The sequence below is a fragment of the Stegostoma tigrinum genome, chromosome 8 (genome assembly GCF_030684315.1).
Source record: "Stegostoma tigrinum isolate sSteTig4 chromosome 8, sSteTig4.hap1, whole genome shotgun sequence".
In the NCBI taxonomy this organism is placed as follows: Eukaryota; Metazoa; Chordata; class Chondrichthyes; order Orectolobiformes; family Stegostomatidae; genus Stegostoma; species Stegostoma tigrinum.
In genome coordinates, this window is record NC_081361.1 from 10,539,249 (window position 1) to 10,562,479 (window position 23,231).

A 23,231-nucleotide genomic window follows, 5' to 3' on the forward strand; every position below is an offset into this window, starting at 1 on the left:
GGCTCAGCCAGCATTTCTTGCCCATCCAAGGGGTCTAAAGTTATATGCAGGACAGACCAGATATGAATGGCAGATTTCCTTCCCTAAAGGACATTAGTGAATCAGACAATTGACAGTGGTTTCATATTGCAATTAGGCTTACTTCCTAATCCCAAATCTCTATTTATTCAAATTCACCATTTGATGTGGTGAGATTTGAACCCATGTGCCTGAAGTATTAGCCCATAGCTCTGGTTTACTCATCCAGTAATATCACCGGCATGCCATCTCATCCCCAATATATAAACAGGAAATGAAACACCCCCCTAAAATTTGAAGATTGAAAACATGCTGTTAATGCATGGTCTTCTAAATAAATTGCAAATCTAAACAGTTTCTATTTTTAACTTTAAAATGCAACAAACTTCAAGTGGTTGCTTACTTCAAAATTTGGAATAGATCATTTTGTTGCAGGGAGCAAAAGCTCTCAAATTTTGAAGTTCTGAAACCCAAGCTTGGCCTCGACCAACCAGCATGTTCTACTTTACCTCATCTTTGTTTTCATCCTATTCAGTTAATCAGCAAGTGAGAGTGTTCAGTTAAGGTCAAACATGGATTGGAGAAATAAAGCTCAGCAAAATCAAATCATTGGAAAAATATGTGTATATATTCACAGATATAAAAGCAAATCTCTGCATCAAATTAAACTACTTCTTCCAGAAATTAACTTCAAACACATTGACGTAGATCACAGAGCCACATCAAAGGTTAATTCCAGCCCTACAAAAAAAATGGCGTTTATTTTAATTATAGATTGCAACCCATGTGGCTTGACCCTTCTATATGCACAAGGCACTAAAGATTGCCATTAACAGTGTTTTAAAAGTTGGCTTTCTCTCCCTAAAACAAATGATGGTCATTGTTTCCTCCAACCTAAATGCAAACTTTCACTGAACTGGTTACTTGGTTGAATGACGATTCAAAACTGCCATCTGATCAACCTCATCATTTTCTGAGTCTATTTCAATTTGATGCATTTCTTTAGCAGCTCTACTGGTCAGCAAACAAGAAACAGTGCAAGCCACACCAACAGCTGTTTATCTTTGCATACACCTGAAGCCTGCCTATACTACAAAAGGATGTTTACAAAAGAAAACCATAATGGTAAGGAAAAATATGAACAAGTAGAAATTTATTTGTTGCAATGCTTTAAAAAAAATGAAAAACACCATCAGAAGATGCTGCAACACTTCGCTATGCTGAAAATAACAAATACATCTGAAGCTGAAACATCAGTCTCAAACACAATTAGGACGTCCATTCAGCATTATCAACACATTGATGTTTCAATCCCCCTCAATACTTAATGAGGGTTCAGGAAACAGTGCTTAAAGCAAATATAATCTTCTCTCCTGAGTAAGCAACTTCAGATTTTGATGCAACGTTTGGGACTGGAGAATGTTGTCCGTCGTCTTAGGATAGCATGTGTGTGTATGTGCGTGCGAGCGTGTGTGAAAGAGTAGACAGGGTTGGGGTTCATGCCTGACTTGGTCTCTAGTACATGGAATTCAACTTCTTTAAGCCCTGTGGGCAATGATGCCATTTATCAGCTGATTGAGCACTGGCCTCCAATATAATTACCAAACAGTTCCAAAAAACAGGACTGTTGATCTTCATTTTTTGAATATGTTTGTACTTGAACTCATTGGCAAGATTGCCACGCAGTATTTTTTTCCTTGTGGGCTCATATTTCAGAACCATTAGATGAATGATTGGATTGCATTGACACAACATACGTGCTATCGGTTAGGGTGCATGAGGTCAGTGTGCTGGTTATAGTATGTTTAAAGGAATGGTTCACAGAAACTTTCTTGATTAAACTAGTAAAATAAAGATAATACGGTGGCGAATGATAAGGCTCTATGATGGGTCACTTATTGAGATCCATTAAATGAAGCATCTAAATTTCACACGAACTTTGCCAACACTGAACAAGTAAATTATTGTAACTAATTAGAGAGAGTCAACCATACTGAAAAATTTGAGCATTTTGGAGTTTATATTGCAATACCAAAAGTGTGAGGGTAGAGATAAAATGGACATTCCTTGGAGGCTGATTATAACCGCTGAGAACTTCATAATTCTGTCATTCTGTGGTATAGCCTCGATATATAGTCTGGAGTTAGGATGCTTCACCAATGGGGATTGTAGTCATTATAGGTCACCAAAGGTGATATTCACATTACTTAAACCAAGCAATGCACAGGGCAACCAGCACAGGAGGTATGGAACTAGACAACCAGGTCAAAGTCATCTCTCTGAGGAGGAATAAGACAAAAGGTAAAATTAATGCATATCTTCCAAACTAATTCATTGATCAGCAAAAACATATTTCAAAAGTTATTCCAGTTTTATTTAAAAGCATTTATAACAGTTTTTATTTCCATTATATAAAAAGTGAACACGCTGGAAACAGATAGGAAAGCAGTTTAATGCTTTCAGTGCATAGGGCTAGAGGAACACAGCAGGCCAGGCAGCATCAGAGGAGTAGGAAAGTTGAAGTTTCAGGTTGAGACCCTTCTTCGGAAATTTTCTTGCTCCTCTGAAGCTGCCTGGCCTGCTGTGTTCCTCCGGCTCCATACAGTGTTATCTCTGACTCAAGCATCTGCAGTTTTTACTACCTCTAATGCTTTCAGTACATCACTTCAGCACAACCAGAAAATTAAACACCATTTTCCCAGAATATTAACATATTACTATCCCTTGCCCCTCCTTAGAACACACCTCTTTCACCAGTCTTCAAGTCTTGATTTTGTTCAGCGTCCATTTATTAACACCTTTCTAAATAACCTCAATACAGTCGGTTCTGCTATTACATGTGTTCCATCAATGAGAATTGGCTATAACATGATTAACAAATAGTGGAGTGCTCTTTCTACAATGCAAACTTTTTGTTGTCGAAAACACAATTCCATCGGTGCATGGGTGTATGCGTCCACATCACATGATCGTTTCATGGACTTTGTCATGAATACGTACAATGTTAGCATCAAAAGTCTCTGGCTGGCATCACGTGATCATTTTGCAGGCTTTGCTGTGAAGTGCTTCCTGGGAAAGATACAGTACAACCTGCTCCACCATCAAGCCATCTTGACATTTTTTCATGGTAATGTGTTAAATTTACTTTTATTTCATTATTAGACATGAATTAAATATTTATTCAAATTGTGCTTTGGAGTGATTTTCTTTGGTTGACCGTCCCTAACCTCATTTTTCATATAGGCCCTGTTATTTCTATAGTACGTTGGGGCATTCCTGTGCAACATGGCATTATAGAAAATCATGATTTTCTATAATGCCATGTTGCATAGGAATGCAACTATCACATTATAACATAACCAACTGTATGTTTATATGGGTTAAATGCTTCATAAATTAAATTTCCAAGGATCAATCTTTCTATTTTTATGTCCATCTGTTTTCAGTCCTGGTTTTATTACAGAAAGTAGCAGTGTTTATATCATACTATCAGGGCCTCAGATAGCCAAACATCCATTAACTACTGTTTTACGTGAAGTTAATATTATGTAGACCAAGATAACAGCCCATAATGCTCACAGCAAAATCTCATGTACAGAAAATAAATAAGTCTAATTTTACTTTCGAAATATATTTTGGGATGTGGGAGTTGCAGGCTACGTGAGTGTAGCCCACCTCTGATTTCCTGGGAAGGTAGGGTGGCAGTCAGTTAATGATCACTTAGAAACTTATCCCACATGGAATGCAACTATATTAGTTCCAGGCAGAACGAGAAAGAGCCCTACCTGATTAGTAAACTAGTGCAGGTAGGCTTCCAGCTTGACGCAATCCCCTCCATCTCTCATGGCCCTTTAGCTGTCCATAACCACGCCACAAATGGCGCTTAGTCCCAGGATAAAACATCAGCCACAGGAAAGATGGAAGTGGTTCGGGGGGGTGTTACCTCAGCAGCAGCCAAAGCCTCCAATCATCTTTCCTAACCCAGGATCCTGCAGTAGAAAGTCCACAGGCAGCCCATCAGCTGCAAGATTGCTGTAAGATAATACAGACTCTCTCATCGAGGAAGTCCATTCGTTTCTTTCCTAGGAACTTTCCTGATTTCAAATTTAGCCTGAAAATGCTCTGATGAAGATGGGTATGAGCTGCCTTCTTTACCAACTAGAATCGACATGCTGTAGGTGGACATACAATGCCAGTAGGTAGGGACTGCCCAAGACAGAAACAAGTGCAACTTGCAAGGAACGTTACTGGTGGTGGTGTTCCCATGAGTCTTCTGTCATTGTCCTTCTAAGTGGTGGAGATTGCTGCTTTGGAAAGCACTGTGGTGAGCTGCTGCAGTGCATTTTGCAATTGTGCCTTGTAGATGGTGGACTTACCTAGGGCAGATCCTCCCACCCATTTAAGGCAGAAGTTAATCCCAAAAAAAAAGCATTTGATAGATTTAAGTAAGTTATTAAGAACATAATTCTTACCTCTTCATTGTATTCTTTTACATGCTGTCTGATTTTTGAGGAGTCCACCCAGGTTATGTAGTCTTCTGTATTTCTGTTAATTTAGTACAAAAATTGCACATCAACACAGATACTCAAATTATTTGCACTACCTTGTACTAATTAAGTGATAGTGCACTTATAACTTTACTTGCTTATCCCTTTACCTGCTATAACCAGTATTTTCAGTTTTACCCTGATCCACGTGCTGACATGTTTATGCTGTCAGGCACTTTCATCAACTGAAAGGAGGAAATCATGCATCCCACAGGCTAACACACCCAATTCTTACGCCTTTATCAAAATAAAACTAGTTTTGAAGCAACTTGATTCTTCCTAATCTGAGACAGGCCAAGTTCAAATTTAAAGCAGCCATAGTATAATGATCCAAGGCACTTCACGGAAGAATTAGAAAATATAATACTAAACCATACAAGGACACAGAGCTTTGCAACCTCACACAGCAACAGGGCCCCAAGCAGACTCGATGGGCCAAATGGCCTCTTTCTGCACTGTAGAAATTCTAGGAATCTTTTGAAAAAAGACATGCCAGCCTATGGGCAGCGTAAGTACTCAGCCTGTATCTACTAACATTCTTTGGGCAGGGTGGCTAAAGGAGCCAGTTATGCCTGCTCCAACGCATTAATGACCCAAATGCCAATCTGGCTCGCAGATTTCTCTGGTGCACTTTATTTCGCTTGCAATAACAATCCTTATAGTGATGGAGAAACTCCTCCTTCAGCTGTTGATATTGAGGAACCCACTGAAAATATCACCTGTTATTAGAATTTGGAAATCAAAGCCAAACTATGGAAAGTAAAATGAAAGTTAGAACAGCTGTTCTGAGATACAAGTGATGCTTATTCTACAATATGATTCAGCCTGTCTTCCAACAGAGTTTGTATTCACAGCACAAGTGTAATTGTTATAAAGTAGACTAAGTCGCCTATGAACCAACATCTGCATTTTACATGTGCTACAAATGGAATAGGATGGCATGGGATCATAAGTTACCTCCAATTATAGTACATCTTAAAGGGAAGGAAGTTCTGTTCCATCTATTAAGGTACCCAAAGTGTTTAATACATAAGAAAACTAGACAAGGAGCTAAAGCTCACAGCCAAAATAATGACCAAGTTTAAAAAAAGGGGGCAAAGATACCCTTAAGAACTAGAATGCAGGGGCTAAACTACAATGCAACATAAAACAGAAAATGCTACAAAACTTCAACCGGTCAAGAGAGACAAACACAGTTTGTATTTCATATTGGCGACTTGTCAAAAAGCTGAACAGATTGCCAGAAGTTTCGTTCATTTTCAGACCTCCAGCATTTGCAGTATATTGCTTTCATAGGCAACATATAACTGCTTATGTCAAGTGAAAGTAAATGACTAGGTTTATGCCTTAAACTCTACATTGGAATGGCTGCATGCCAGATATAAATGTTTTTAGGAATACATGGTCTTCGGGTACACAGGTTTTCTGCATAGATTAGGCATCACAATGACACATTCTAATCACAAGGACAAAGCAATAAAAAAAAGGACATCACGTTAACTGGCAGTGTGCAAATTATAGATTTTCGAAAGGCTAGTGTATTATTTTGTTATCTTTCCCTAACAAACAACGGTCAATAGTTTCCATTTGAGAGTATAAAGGGCTAAATTCTTTCCTCTCCTGCTGATTTGGTCTCCCTGAATTTATCAAATTTGAATTAGATGCATTCATCCTTTAGGATCAGAGTAAACATGCTCCAACCCTCAAGCCCAACTAGCCAGAGTACAATGAATCAAACATGTGGAATCCCAGTGACTACTCCTGATATTGGATGTGAAGATTTAAATGTGGGGACTTCTGGTCTGTTGCTGTTAACCACCAATCTCATGAGAGGCATGGATAAGGCATATAGCCAATAGCCTTTTCCTGATGGTACAGGAGTCCAGAACTAGATGGTACATGTTTAAGATGACGGAAAAAAAAATACAAAAAGGTTCCGGGGGGCCATTTTTTCACATTGGGTGGTGACTGTCTGGAACTGCCAGAGGTAGCGGTGTTATTTAAACGAACATTTAGGCAGGTACATGGATGCGATAGGTATGCAGGGATAATGACCAAACACAGGTATATGGAACTAGTTTAAATTTTGAAAACTGGGCTGCACGGGCAAGTTGGGCCTGTTTCCATGCTGCAGACCTCTGACTCTATTATGGGAAATAAAGGAACATGTGGCGATATCTGTGAATATGTTACTACCTGTAGAACTCATTTCCCACCACTAGGAGGGGACAGCCCCTTTACAATGAAGTTTTTCACAATGTGAAAGTACATTTGCACATGACTGACATAACTTGTTTGCCATTTTTGTCACATATCTAAACTGTTGGTGCAGACCAGCTCAACTTTTGACCTGAGGATCCAATCACAACATTCTTTCAGGGCTGGTTAGAAACTCTCAAAATGCCTGCATGTTTAATTGTACAAAAAAATTGAAATGTATCAACAGTTTAGTACATGTCACATTTGTGAATGAACTAATTTTTATTCTTTTTCTGAGAAAGACAATTTAAAAAAAAAAATAATCTCTCTGCATCGCACTCCCAACTCCTTTCAGTTTAGCTCTAAAAGCTGCGACATGCTATGCTTTGTAGCTCTGTGATACTCTCTTGCCTCATCTCCAGGAGGCAATGAGGTGACAATATGCACACTCGATTTTCCCTCCACACAAGGTTAAGCCATGACCTCTGCAGAGAGTCTGGTTGCACTGTCAAAGCTAAATGTATCAGAGAATTGTTATTGCGCAGGAGGCAGTTGTTCGGCCCATCATATCTGCAACAGTTCCCCAGATGATAATCTAACAAAGTATAATTTTTCCTGCCTTTTCCCCATTACGCTGCACAATATCCCTTTTCAAACAGCCACCTAAATCCCTTTCATGTCTTCACTAAACCTACCGCTACCATACCATGGCTTTCAGGCAGTGTAATCCAGAATCCAATCACACCTGCTGTGTGAAATTTTCTCATAATATTACTTTTGCTTCTGTTACACAATGCCTTAAATGCATTTCACGAGTGGGAACACGTCCTACCTAGCTACTCTGTCATAAACTCTCACGATTTTTAATATTTACAGAGTCATACAGCATGGAAACAGATGCCTTGGTCCAACTTGTCCATACCAACCAGGTTTCCCAAACTAAACTAGTCCCATTTGGTCCACATACCTCCAAATCTTTCTTATTCACGTATCTGTTCAGATGTCTTTTAAATGTTGTGACTGTACCTGCATCGACCACTTCCTCTGGTAGTTCATTCCACATGTGAACAACCCTCTGTGAAAAAGCTGTCCTTTAGGTTCCTTTTAAATCTTTCTCCTCTCATTTTAAAAATACGGCCTCTAGTTTTGAACTCCAATATCCTAGGAAAAGACCTTTGCTAATCACCTTATCTGTACCCCTAATGATTTTATAAATTTCTATAAAGATCACCCCTCAACCCACTACGCACCAGGCAAAGTAATTTCAGTCTATCCAGCTTCTAATAACTGAAACCCTACAGTCACTGTAAAGTCCATGTAAATCTTTTCTGTATCCTTTATCCTTTAATACTACACTTACAACGGTAGGGTGATCGGAACTTTTCATAGTACTTCAAAAGTGGCCTCACCAACATCCTGTACAACCTCAACATGCCATCCCAACTCCTCTACTCAATGCTCTGACCAATGACGGCAAGCATGCCAAATGCCTTCTTCATTACCCTGTCTACCTGTTAAACCACTTTCAAGAAACTATGCACCTGAACTCCCGGGTCTCTGTTCGGCCACAATCCTCAGGGTCCAGGCATTAACTATGTAAGTCCTGCCCACGTTTGTCTTACCAAAATGCAAAATGAAGATCTCGTGTATTCTTAGAAAACCTTCTTCACTGTCCCGTATACCATATGCAAACTTACTATTCATCCAAATCGTTTATATAAATGACATACACCACTGGATCCAGAGCTGATCCTTGTGGCACACTGCTGTTTGCAAGCCTCCAGTCTGAAAAACCCTCCACCACCAACCACTGTCTCCTACCATCAAGTTAATTTTGTAACCAACTGGCTAACTCTCCCTGGATCCTATGTGATCTAACTTTACTAATTTGTTTGCCATGTGGAACCTTGTCAAAGGCTTTGCTTATGTCCATGTTGACATCTACAGCTCTGCCCTCATCTGTCTTCATGATCACGTCCTCAAAAACCTCAAATAAGTTTGTGATACATGATTTCCCATGCACAAAATCATGCTGACTATCCCTAATCAGTGCTTGTCTCTCCAAATGCATGTAGATCCTGTCTCTCAGAATCCCCTCCAATCACTTACCCATCACTGATGTCAAACTCACTAGTCTATAGTTCCCAGGCTTTTCCTTGCAGCCTTTCTTAAATAAAACACTCTCCAGTCTTCCAGCACCTCATCCATGGCTGGGGATGATAGAAATATCTTTACTAGGGGCCGTGCAATTTCTTCTCTAGCTTGCCACGATGTCCTGGGATACGCTTGATCAGGTGCTGAAGATTTATCTCCCTTAAATGTATTTATTTTTATACCTTTATTTCAATCAGATCTCCCGTTAGCCTTCACTTCTGAGTTTCTCCAATCAATATTCATAACTGAAATTCGTCAACCCGGAAACCACTCTTTTATCCTCTACTGCAGTCTTTCCAATACCTTCACACCCTTCCTCAAGTGTCGTGCCCAGAAGCGGATGCCATCCTCCAGCTGAGTCCTACTAAAGTTAACATTACCTCCATGCTCTTGTACTCTACGCCCCTGTCAGTAATGTCCAGGTACTAGGTGATTTATTAACTGCTCTTTCAACCTGTTCTTATAGCCTTAAAGATGCACATACACACCAAGATTCTTCTGTTTCTGTGCACCCTTTGTTTTATATTGTCTCAATTCTCACTGTTTCACAAAGAACTCCGACTGCCACCTGTCTGTCCAATCTGCCAATTTCTCAATGTTCTTTTAAAGTTCTATACAATCCTCCACACAGTTTACAAGGTTTCCAAGTTTTTGAATCATTCACAGATTTTGAATTTGACCTTGCACACCAATGTCTAGACTATTAATGAAAAGATCTGTTAACCATTACTCTCATTTCCTGTCACTTTGCCAATGTTATATCCATGTAGCTCCTGCCCCGTTTATTCCACGAGTTCTAACTTTGTTTAACAGGTTCTGTTGTGTGGCACTGAATTAAATGCCCTCTGGGAGTCCATGCACACCATATCAACCCTGTTACCTCATTAAATAACTCCAGCAAGGTAATTAAACATGACTTTTCTCTTAAGAAGCCATGCTGGCTTTCCTTAAATAACTTTATTTGTACATATGACTATTAACTTTATCCTAAATTATAGTTTCTAGAAATTGCCCAACAACTGTTCAGCCTGTAGCTGCTTGGTTCATCCTTACATGTTTTGTTAAATTAAAGAATGACATTCATCATTATCAAGGCCTCTGAGACCAATGCATCGGTCACATTCTCCAGATTTAGTAGCAGGATCACCTAACAAACATTAGTATCCTTCTTGAAGTTCTAAAATTATTCAGGCAAAACTGCTACAAAATTAACTGGATTAGACACTACCCAGGTGGCTAAACAGCATCTGCCTCTTCGGATCCTATTTTCCCCAACTTCAAATAGCCAGCATTCCAAGGGAGGATAAATACAATGCCATAAAGACACAGTGAAGCTCTCCATGAAGTGCAACCACATTATCGTTAATGACAGGGAGGAGTGTGCTACCGAATGTTCAAAATGGCGACCACCTGTCCATCAAGCTGCATCATACCTTGAGTTAAAACACCGTAATGGCAAGGTAGAACCGCAGCAGACAAGGAAAGGAAGCAAATCCTGCTTTCCAGATCCCACCAGATCACGGATACCCGGCCCCACTTGACCAAAGATCTGCAGGTCAAGTATCAGTCTGGTCAGTCAACAAACAAAATCACAGTAGAAACTCAAGATCCTGAGTAAATTCCATCATCAAAACAAGGATCAACATAAATTAATTAGCACAGTATAAAGCAACTAGCAAACAGCGAAAAGAGATATTCAAAAACAGAAATTGCTGGAGAAACTCAGCAGGTCTGGCAGCATCTGGGGAGAGAAAGCAGGGACAATGCTTCAAATTCAGTGACTCTTCTTCAGAAGAAATATCACCAGTCAAGGAAATTAGTATTTGATGTTTCCTCCAAACTGTGCAAGAGCACAGCTATTTGGAGATCCCACACTCGCCAGTCAGCGTACCCATGCTGCCCATAGACCTCAGAATTCCACACAGTGGAAAAAAAAATGAAGGGGAATGCCAATGGTGATGCAATGTTTTTCATGCCTGGATCTATAGAAAGTTATAAATAGTCACTGAATAAAGCTAGGGTTTCACTTGGGTCTGAAACTTTCATCCTGATTCTTATCCTACACACCAAAAATGTTCATGCACTTCATGGGCTTAAGACTAAGTCTGTAAGTTTGGCAGTGAGAAGCAGGAAGAGGGTTAAGTGCATGTTTCACATTTTTGTGCGATATCTGATCTACTAGATGGGCTTTAGCCTCTAAGCAGCCTCCTTCAGCTGGAAGGGTAAATTAGTGATCTACTGACTACCGCTCAGCGCAAAACAATAGGTTCTTCTATACTCAGGGAGCCAGAGGAAAGTTTTGCTGTGGGAAACCACAGTCTGTACCGGACACCGAAACTTAAAACAAATTGGTTCAAGTGTCAAAGACTTCTGGGGCTTGAGCCCAGGGCCTACAGTCAGTAAACCTGAAAACTTGTACACTGGACTTCACTCATGCATAATTGATTGGAGGGGGGTTACAAGTCCACAAAAAAATACAGGTACTGGAAATGCACTGCAGAATAAAGAAGCAGTGACTGAGTGATTAAACACATTTCTATGTGCCTCCAAGACCTGGATTCGTATTCTGGACTCCAGAATACAAGCTTCTTCTGCTTACTGGCAGGAGGTACGTTATTAGAAATGAGTGCAGACTACAACTGCATGTGGGCCTATACCTTGAGAGTGGTGCAAACAGACAACATCACTAAGAAAGGACATAAAAAATGGAGGAAAGGGAAAAAAAGTCACAAAATGCAATAAGTTGCTCCGCTAAAGCTGGAAGTGAGAAAGACGAAGGAGAGAGAGTTTGAAGGACAACTCCGGAGGTTAAGGTCATATTGAAGTTTCAATTACAAGGGGCACATGTCCAAGGTGAGAGAGGAAGAAAGTTTAAGGGAGATGTGTGACGGAAGTTTTTCAAGCAGAGAGCGGAAGGAGCCTGGAGTGCCAGAAGAGGTGGTGGAAGCAGGCATGTTGGTGACATTTAAGAGGTGTCTGGATGGTTACATGAACAGGGAGGGAATAGAGGGATACGGATTGAATATGGGCAGAAGGTTTGTTTTTTTAGTTTAGTTAGGGGATGATGATCGGCACAGGCTCGGATGGCCGAAGGGCCTGTTCCTGTGCTATACTTCTCTTTTGTTCTTTTGACCCTGTATCCTTCACCTGCTGAGGCAGAGAGCTCCAAAGTCACAAAACTATCTGAGAGAAAATTTCCTTTATCTCTGATCTAAAAGGAAAATTCCTAATTTTAGAACAGTATGTCCCCTCCACTCCCAGTTAAAAACACTTTAAGGGCATTTGAATGGTCGTTGGATAAATATATGGATGATAACGGAATAGAGTAGGTTAGATGGGCTTCAGATTGGTTTCACAGGTTGGTGCAACATTGAGGGCCAAAGAGCCCGTACTGTTCTAAATTCTATCTCCAAACTAGTTTTGGATTTCTCTAAATGTGCTATAATTCACCTGGCTATCCTTGATCATTATACCTGGTGCCTAAAGTCAACTTTATTCTAATTCCCATCAAAACAACTTCAACTTGGACAACCTTGAGAAAAGTACCCCACAGACAAGACATGTCACAACTGCTAAGTATGCAAGTAACTGTCCCATCTCCAACTTCCCATCCCTCTTCAAAATCCTTGAAAGTGGCGTCAGCTCTAATATATTCCCACGTTTGTCAGAATTTCTAGCTGGTTTCGTCCATTTTACCCTTCATAAACCGAAGGGCATCCAAAACTCTGCTGACCATGTATTAATTTACACCAACTCCCATTCTTCTATTATCCTTGTGCTCATTGACTTCAAATGGCGCCTAGTCAAGCAAAACTGAGATTGCAAAATTTTCTTCCTGTTTTTTAAATCCCTCCACCCCTCCCCAAAAATGTCATTTCCTCTAGCCCTGTAACATTCCGCCCCCTGCCCCTAAGACATCTGTGCTCTGATTACTAGCTCTTAAACACCCCAACCTTGAATGATTCCACCATGAGTGGCCACATCTCCAGCTGAGAAAATCTCTCCTTAAACCTCACCAATCAATCTATCTCACAAAAAGTGACTTCACCTGATGAAGGAGCAGTGCTTCGAAAGCTTGTGATTGGACAAGCTTGGACTATAACCTGGCGTCATTTGACCTCTGATTCTGTCCGCCCCAGTCCAACACCAGCGTCTCCACATCAACTCTATCTCACTTTCTTGCTTTAAGAACTCCCTAAAACCGACCACTTCGACCAAGTTTTTACTCATCATCCGACTAGTATATTTGGTCAGTGTTATCTTTTGTTTTACAGTAACAGCCCTATGGGATGAATGAGATTTTATTAAGTAAAAGATGCTATTTGCACTAGTGGTGGGGCAATTTTTGGTGGGCGCTTGCTGAAAATGGCATTAATTTCCAGGCAGATACTGCATATCTTAACTAAAACTCCTCTGTTCAGAAAGGTGACAAGTCCACAAATAAATCAGTGGGTTATATCAAGTTCTTTTTTTAAAACAGAGCCTACATTAGTCATTGTCAGTTCGCATCTTCTGTGCACATTATCCAAATGCCTCCAACAGCTCTGACGTTGCATGGTGACATTTTGATTAATTTTATTTGTCTTATCCCAAGTAATCAACACTTAAAATGTGCATTATTTCCTCTTCAATGCTTAAACTCAAGCCTGTGTGTTTACGAATCTGTTCCACTTCCCTGAATTCCTTGGGCATTTTCTACAAAAACAGTGCATCTGCTGCACTTGGCCCCTTTCCTTTCAATGATTCTGTTCTTTTTCATATCACGTCATCTCACATCCACAGTTTCACCGTCCCAACACAAGCAGGGAGGGGAGGGCGGAGATGGAAAAAGGTTGCAGCCCATGATGTACAAAGAGCAGGAAGTGGACCTGCACTGCAGATCTGTCACCATCAAAAAGAGAAAAAGCAGAGTTTTCATTCCAGGGTGGGGGGAACCTTGTTTAAAACTCAGGAGCTTCTGCGACTTTCCATGACTTCTTGCTTTAATTCCAAAGTTCCGGCATTCAGAGCTTCTCTTTTGAGGCAATGTATACCCACCTTGTCCACAATGAGTAAGCAACATACTACTCCATTTTTACACTTATTGAAAAACACTGGTTCACAACAGTTGCACAGCTGCAGCTTTTATTTAAGAATATAAAGAAATGTTCAAACTATATATCAATACTGAGTTTGCAAAAATGTCGGGGTGATTACTCGGAAAGAGCAGAAATATTCGCCATGTAATCTACAGCTGGCGACACAGATAATAGACATAGGGAAGAAATTTGTTTTGCAGGAGCTCACTTGTTAGAGTTTCCTGTTTTACATAATTTAGGAAGTTCTAGTTACCCCAACTCACTTCTTGTGAAAACGAGAAGTGGTCAGCTACTTTCAAAGGGGAGGTAGAAAACTTGTGAAGCTGAGAAAAAGGGATCCAAACAGCAGGAAAATGTTATCCCTGAAAGTGGAGCGCAGTATGAATGTAGTTTAAAAGCCTCAAGGGGAACAGGAAGCATTTCAGAAAGATGGGATCATTAGTGGTGGATATGAAATATCTCCATACACGAAAAAATTGAGCATTTGAGCAGACAAAGACCGAATGCTCCTCTGGGTTTAAGAAAATCCCAGCTGTGTGCTTATGTAGCATGTAAACTCCATATCTGACTCAATGTATGACTTCATTTACTGTTTTTGACTTTTTACACAGATATTGGGTCCCAAATGCAGTTTTCAAGCTGTGCCAGACTGCTTGAGAGGTGTGGGTGGAGACTTAGGCCAGTTAGAAGGTTCACCTCAATTCTCCAGCAGTTTTCCAGATCTCAGTGTTTAAAGGCCCCCTAAATTTTACCCCTCACTTTCTATTCACCTTTCCCCCCCCGTCCCCTCCAATTGCCCAAGCATTATCCATGCCCTCTCATATCAACAATGACACCAATGCCTCTCAGGCCTTCCAATGTATTCTCCATGGTCATTCACCCAATATGCACCACACAGTTTTCAGATTCTGTGCAATAATCAGTGGAATGCATCTTTCATTCTTTATGAAGAAAACTTTCACCATTTAATAAAAACCTCAATTCAATTGATCAGAGGAAAAAATGCATTCGGCCAAGTGAGAAATAGCTTTTAAATCTTCAGATCCTATTAGCTTATACCAATAAACCAGAAGCCACATGAAAGGGACAACCTGTTATTACACCTCCTTGAAACTGTCATTCATTCTCAGATGAATGATCCACCCATTGATCACACAGCTGTCCAAGCAACATACTACTCTTTAGAAAGGAAGAAACGTTTCATTTCAATTTCAAAGCAGAGCACCTATCAATTAATCGAAGGAACAAGAGGTTAGATTTCTTTTTCAATTGTCAAAACAAAATGTTATTTCTCAACCAGAGCCATTGAAATTGCAGACAACATGACAGCCTATGCTTAACAGGCATTGCACAGTAGTTTTCACTGCATTATAATGCTTTTCCCATTGATGGAGTGTCAACATTTGTGTATTTTGCATAGTAGTTATTTTGGGTCAGGGAAAAGTATTGTGGGGTTGGGAATGTGAAGGTAAAATGGATTTACTCCAAAAACAAAAACTTGATTATTTCATGCACTGAAATGTGGCTCTGCACCCAGACAAAAATGCAGCTGAAAGATTTTGCGATGAGCAAGACATTTGTCACAGCAAGAGAAATGGCATCACTTTTTCCTTCCAAGTATCTATATACAAACAGAAGTTATTGTGGGTTCCTTCACCATTAAAAAGGTTTCTTAGAAGCAGCATCACATCCTTTTACCACAAGACCACAAAGTGTAGCTAGCTAGAGTTAGTGCATTCTATCAAATACTCCCTTCCTGTCAGGCCTGCACAGCATTGCAAATTCTTGGCCAGAAATCACATAATTACAGTGTCATAAGGACTGATAAATGATAGTGCTTAACAGATTGTGACACACATGGAACAGACAGTATCCCTGCAACAAAGAAGCCAAAAATTCTAGATAGGGGCAGTTTATCTTTCTTCACTCTTCAGTAGATTTCTGATTTAAGTGCAAGTGGCAGTGACAGGAACAATATTATCATTTGCTTCCCTGCAAACAGGTGTCTGCGAAGGAATCACTCTGCAATTTATGTCTTGGCAAATAGCAGATAAGGTCTGAAATGAGATAAACTAAAGGAAAAAAGAGAGAGAGAAGGGAAACAGGAATGACTGCTAGCATTAGACTTATATAAATGGTCTTCTATATTTCAGTCAAATTGAAGGTGCTAACTGTACTCAGTAACAGGAAGACATCTACGAGAAGCTCAAAGCAGAAGACATGGAACACAGTATCCAGGTAGTTTGCCGGTGTATGGGAATAAGACTATTACTTTGCAAGTTCAATAATTTTCTATCACACTTCAGGCTGCAGAATGTGACTATAAAGGCAACCATTCAGCTGAGCTCTTACATTTCCTTCTCTGGTTTATTTCTCTCCTCATTTGAAGGTGTTAACTCATATCACAGCCTTTGTTTTTGGCTACTAGCTGTCTGCATGTACCGACCCTGTTGACCTTTCTTCATGTTTGATCAGAGGAAAAGACTACAACAGTGGAAGCATCACTGTCCAAGTTAATAACCTGGATGATTCCTCTCCTTCTGCTTGCTCCTCATTCTCGTCACCCACCCCAATCCGAAGACCTCAAACTGCATGGAATGCTCCTTTGCTGAAAACAGACCAGAGATCAAAGTTGTGACTGCCCAGATTTGTACAGTTGAGTTACACAGAGTCATACAACATGGAAACAGACCCTTTCAGTCCAACCAGTCCATGCCGACCATGTTAATCCAAACTAGTCCCACCTGCCTATGCTTGGCCCATATCCCTCCAAAACTTTTTCTCTTCATGTACTTATCCGAATATCTTTTAAGCATTGTAACTGTATGTGCATCCACCATTTCCTCTGAAAGTTCATTCCACACATGAACTGCTCATTAGAAGAAAGGTGACCCTCATGCCCTTTTTAAATCTTTCTCCTCCCACCTTAAAACAATGCACCCTAATTTTGAACTCCCCCCACCTCAGGGGAAAGACTCTTGCCATTCACTTTATCTACAGAGGTTTATAAAATCATGATGGGCATAAAGTCCCCCCTCAACCTCCCATGCTTCAGTGAAAAAAGTCCCAGCCTTTCCAGTCTACTTTTATATTTCAAACTCTGAATTCCTGGCAACATCCTGGTAAATCTTTATTGAGCTCTCTTCAGTTTAATAATAGCCTTCCTGTAACAGGGCGACAAGAACTCTACACAGTACTCCAGAAGCAGCCTCACCAACATTCTGTACTAGCTCAACATGATGTACTAACTCCTATATTCAGAGGTGTGAGCAATGAAGGCTAGCATGCTAAACACCTTCTGAACCGATCAGTCTACCTGTGACATAAATTTCAATGAATTATGTACCTGAAGCCCTAGGCTTGTCAGTTCTATAACACTGCCTAGGGTCCTACCATTAATTGTATAAGTCCTGTCCTTGTTTGTATTACCAAATTACCTCACACTTATCCAAATTAAAATTCCAACTGCTACTCCTCAGCTCATTGACCTAATTGGTCAAAATCTCCTTGTATTCTTAGATAACATTTTTCACTATTCACTTTGACAACAATTTCAGTGTCATCTGCCAACTTACTAACCATGCCTCATATTTGCATACAAACCATTTATATAAGAGGGCCCAGAACTGATCACTGTGGAAGGCTGCCGGTTCAATCTACACTCTCTCTTTTCCTAGTCTTTGCAGCCTTTCTGATCTGAAGCATAACAGGCCTTTGGCACTTCACTTAGTGTCTTCATTTTCATTTTGTTAAATTGGGAATGGAAAGGCCATGAAATTAAATCAGAAAATGCATGTGTCAAGGAAGCAGTGATCAGGATGAAGCATGAAGACTTTACAATCCTGCTTTCCCAGTCAACTGCAGTAAATACTAATTACTGCAGAATCAAATGTAGAATTCAGAGGATTCAAACCTAATGGCGCCACCAAAATTATTGGTTACACGCATAGATGTATAATTTGTTTGGAATTATATCAACTTATTATGATATAAAATGGAGCCTATTTTAGGCATTTTACGTTTGTTAGAAAGGTGAGGACATTGATGGTTACCTCATTATTTGTTAGCAATCCCCAACTGCCCTTCAGTGAGTTTAGTAGGTGTCATCTGGGGAGCCTTGATGACTTACTGCAGTGCATTTTGTAAATGTGCAGATTGCTACTAGTGTGCTCCAGTGTTGGCCGGAATGAATATTTATGGTGGTGGGTGGGGTGCCAATCAGCTGGCTGCTTATTATGGATGGTGTTGAGCTTCTTGGTGCTGGAGTTGCATTTGCCAAGCCACGTGGAGAGTCTTCAAACACTGTCAACTTGTGATTAGTTCATGATGGACAAACTTTGGATAAGTGATAAGGGGAGTCGAGAGTTGAAACACTCACTGCAGAATTCCCAGCCTCTGACCTGCTCTCGTAGCCATAGAATTTCTTTGGCTGGTCCACTGCAGTTTCTAGTTATTGGTAATGTTGATAGTACAGGATTCAGCAATGGTCATTGCCTCGCACTTGCAAGTCTGATGTGACTTGTAAATTATCAATGCTGAAATGTTGTCCAGGTCTTGCTGCATATTGTCACAGATGGCTTCAGTGTAGAAACTGTGTTGAATATTGCAAAATGATCAGAGATATCCCCACTGCCAACATTAAGAGAGACAAAAGGGTACTGGTGAAATAGCTGAAGATTATTCAAGATTAGGACAGCGATATCCTAGGACTGAAAAGCTTCAATAACCATAAATGTCTGCATTTATGATCAATATGACTCCAACCAGTGGAGGGATTCCCTCCTTTCCCGATTCCTGTTGGCTCAGTTTTGCTAGACCCTTCGATTTCAAGGGCAGTCATGCTCAACTCATCTCTGGAGCTCAGTTCTTCCATCCAGTTTTACAGCAAGTCTTCAATGAGGTCAGGAGTCAAGTGACCATGGCAGAATCCATGGGCATCAGTGAGCAGGTTATTGCAAAATGCTGCTTAAAAACATTGTCAAAGACTGCTTCTTTCACTATATTTATGCTCAACTGCAGGCTGATAAGGTGGTAATTGCCTTCGTTGGCTTTTTCTTGCTTTTTGTGGACTGGACAAACCTGGAGAATTTTCCACTTTACCAGGTAGAGGTTGGTATTGGAACAGTTTAGCTAGGCGTGTAGTTATTTCTGAAACCACCTGTCATCAGTATTAGTGTCAGAATGTTGTCAGGGCCCATGGTCTTTGTAATATCCATTGCCTTCAACTGTTTCTTGATGCCATAAGCAATGAATCAAATTCGCTGAGATTTGGCATCTGTGATGCTGGTGACTGAGAGATAAATCATCCATTCTATTGGCACTGCTAAATGAAGATGGTTTCAGTGGGTGAGCAGTAATTTCCACCAGTATTAACGCTAGGAAGATCAAAACCATCATCCTTTTCCCTTGGCTCCTACCAAATGCTGACAACTGACTTCAATCTCCTTGCTTCTGTAATGAAGGCTGCAAAATTAAATGTTTTGAGGGCTGTGGAAAACTGGATTTCTTTCAAGTCCTGTGTGGATGCTTGTGGAATCTGATAAAAAGCTAACGAAAGGACATAGTGGAACTGTTGGAAAAAAAAGTGCTATTGGGAAATCCCATAACTACATGAACGCTTGTCTTTGAAAGCTGCTCAGGTTTTACGGTCATCTTATTTCAGTGTGTTTTGCTTGGAGTGTGTTCTGTTTTCATTGGAAAGAAACGTGAAGAATTTTGCCCAAATCATCTCTCTATTTCTGAAACACCCTTTTCCGCACCCAGTGTAAAACCTGATTGTCTCTGTGCACATCCCAGAAAGCTTCTCAAGACTGTCTTGCTGAAGCAAGCTCCGTTTGCCAAGGTTCCCGAGCCAATTGCATGTGTCTAGTGATCTATCTGAGTGTCAGTGCCTGTGAAAACTTCTTATGGCTAGCTCCTGAAGGCAAAAAGGGTAATTGGCCTGAAGTGTTTTTATTTCTACAAACCAAAGCTCTAAAGAGAGATTTATATCTTTTCCCTTTATAGAGGGTTCTGTCATAATGTGTGCTCCTCAACGTGACTTGACTATAACGCGACCGACGAATAGGGGAATGGTATTTGTAAAACGTGAACTTTGTGTCAGCTTTAACGCGATCCCCACAATGTTTAGCATTCGAGAACTATGACAATAAAATGGAAACACAACTGTGTGAGAAAGTAAGAACATGTTCTTATCGTATTATTTTGAAGCGTTGCATCAAGATCATTACACACAAGTCTGGGTAATTTGTCTGTCATGTAACAAATTTCAACCTTTCAAATTCACAATTAATTGGAATACCGTTAGATTGATTAAAAAAATAGAATTAAGCCTCAGTTCAAATTAGGCAATAGGTTTGTCAAAGAACAATCAGAGAAAATAGCTTGAGTAAATAAATGACTCAGAGATAGAACTGCAGATGCTGGAGTCAGCGATAATAGTGTGGAGCTGGAGGAACACAGTAGGCCAGGCAGCATCACAGGAGTAGGAAAGTTGACATTTCGGAAGGGTCCTGACCGAAAACATCAACTTTCCTGCTCCTCTGATGCTGCCTGACCAGCTGCGTTCATCCAGCTCCTCACGGTGTTATCTCCATACTGACGAAATAAATGATTGCCAATGTCCAGTTGATGAGGGGTAGTGACCAGCTCATTACTGTTAGTGAGAATATTGTGTAACTGCGCATTGGGTAGTTTTGCTGGTGACTGGGAGATGCTTCCGCTGAGCAGGTGGGGCGATTGCCAGTGACCAGTTGTTGATGTTTCTGACAGACACGAACGAATTTACTTGTTGGTGCCTGGGCAATGCTGTTGGTGAGTGGCTTGATACTGTTTCGAATTGGGCTTTGCTGATAGTGGTGTGTTTGTAAAGATGGTGATTGGGATTTTCTCCAAAGACTAAGTGATGCTGTTGGAGATTAGATCATTATTCTTGGTGACTGGTTTTTGCTGCTGAGGTTTGATGCTGCTGAATAACATTGGTGTTGGCACTGAGTGACATTTTTTCCAGGAAATGCTGGATACCACCGGTGACCTTGTGTTTCTGTTGCAAGCTGGATACTGTTGGTGACCATATGTTTTATTTTGCTGTCGAAACGATGCTGTCTGCGGTAGTTCAGACTTATTGCTGATAGGTGATTAACGCTGCTGGCAGTAGCAGAATGTGGCTGAGGACTTGCTATTCATGACCGTGACTGGGTGATGATCAGTGTGTCATTACAGTTTGGGTGCGAATGTACAATGTGTTTTTGGTGCGTGGGAGGCAAATCTATGGCTGCAATGATGAAGATTTTGTAAATCTGTTCATTACTGTCTGTTTCTTCAAACCACAATGCTTTTAGCTGTAAACTGAACTCTGATCCTTTACTGATTTTCTCACTCCTATTGAACTAATAATGCTATTTGCTGAAGACTGGATGAAGCAAATGCTGATGACTGGCGTCAATACTTACAGGAGAGTGGTGAGGAAGAATTTTGAGAGTGATTTTGTGTGATAAATGTTGGTAGTCTGCCCCTAACACTGCTATTCAGGCTTAGGCTGAGAAACGGCAAGTAACATTTGCACCACACAAATCCCAAGCTATGAATATCACTAAAAAGAGACAATCTAACCACAATCCCTTGACATTCAATGATGTTACCATCACTGAATCCTCCACTATCAACATCCTAAGGGTTGTTATTGACCAGAAACTCAACTTGGCTCATCACATAAACACTGTGACTACAAGAGCTGGTCAGATGGCAGGAATACTTCGGTGAGTAAGTCATCTCCTGACTCTCCAGAGTTTGCCACCATCTACAAGGCACAAGTCAGTGATGGAACATTCCCCACTTACATGGATGGGTGCAGCCCCAACAATATTCAAGCTGTGTGACATCATTCAGTCTGCCTGCGTAATCATCACTAAATCCACACGCATCCACTCCCTCCACCACCAACACTCAGCAGCAGTGTGTACTATCTACAAGCTGCACTGCAGAAATTGACCAAAGATCAATCAGACAGCACCTTCCAAACCCATGACCACTTCCACTTAGAATGACAAGGGCAGCAGATACCACCTTCAAGTTACCCTCCAAACCTCACACCATCCTGACTTGGAACTATATCACCATTACTTCATTGTTGTTGGGTCAAAATTCTGGAATTCCCTCCCTAATTGCATTGTGGGTCAACCAATAGCAGGTGGACTGCAGCAGTTCAAGAAGGTACCCTCACCATCTCAAGGGCAACTAGGGATACAGTATTAACACAAATAACTTTGCTGGGAAAACAGACTGCACGCAATCATCAAATTTGACTCTAGGGAGCTGAATTACTGTAAGTAGATATGCTCTTTAACCCATCAGTTATGACTCTGGTCAAGGTACTCAGTTTATCAAATCACTATAATGTCTAAACAACATTGGTTCTACTAAACTCAACATTTGAACAATAATCGCAACATATCGTTATACAAGAAAACCCTCACAAAGATAAATAATGAAAGAGAAAAAAAGGGAGATTTTACATAACTGCTGACTACTTATATCACAATCTTTTTGATGGCCTATTGTGGTGCAGTGGTAATGCCCCTGCCTCTGGACAAGGCAGCCTGAACTCAAGACCACCCGCTCCAGGATGATTAGAAAACTAACAGGCTCACACTCTCTCCCTATTTATTCTAGAACCCTCACCCCATCCCCCTCTCTGATGAAGGGTCTGGGCCCGAAACGTCAGCTTTTGTGCTCCTGAGATGCTGCTGGGCCTGCTGTGTTCATCAGCCTCACATTTCATTATCCAGGCTCACGCGCTCAGCTATAATGTAGAATTATAGCCAGCAGAGGGCAGTAAAGCATGAGGTAATTTTCACCATTTCACATTTTGTCAGGTTTCAGTCACACAATATTTCATTAAGTTATCTATAAATGTACATTCAGATTGATAGAGATGGCACGAAGGCAAGGATAACATTATTAGAAGGACAGTTGCTGCTGTGGTGGCAATATCATTGGACTAGTAGTCCAGAGGCCCCAGCTAATATCCACAGGATCAAGTCCCAACATACAACTGGTGGACTTTATAATCAATTAATAAATCTGGAATTAAAATATAGTTTAATGATGACCACAAAATCGTTGCTGATTTCTGTAAAAATGCATCTGGGTTCACTGATTTACTTTAGGGAAGGAATGAACCTTGGACTGCAGCAAATCAAGAAGGCAGCTCACCACCACCACTGTCTCAAGGGCA

General features: G+C 40.6%; 1 protein-coding gene across 1 annotated transcript in view; it reads right to left on the reverse strand.

Moving 5' to 3' along the window:
- Nucleotides 1–1,153: 1,153 nt before the first annotated feature.
- Nucleotides 1,154–23,231, reverse strand: part of imp3 (IMP U3 small nucleolar ribonucleoprotein 3) — a 236,431-nt gene continuing 214,353 nt past the window's right edge. The window contains exons 6-7 of the mRNA XM_048540071.2: nt 4,491–4,563; nt 1,154–2,297 (exon numbers count right to left, since the gene is read on the reverse strand). Of these exons, the coding sequence (XP_048396028.1) occupies nt 2,271–2,297; nt 4,491–4,563 (100 nt within the window). The 3' untranslated portion in view covers nt 1,154–2,270. The remainder of the gene's footprint in view (nt 2,298–4,490; nt 4,564–23,231) is intronic.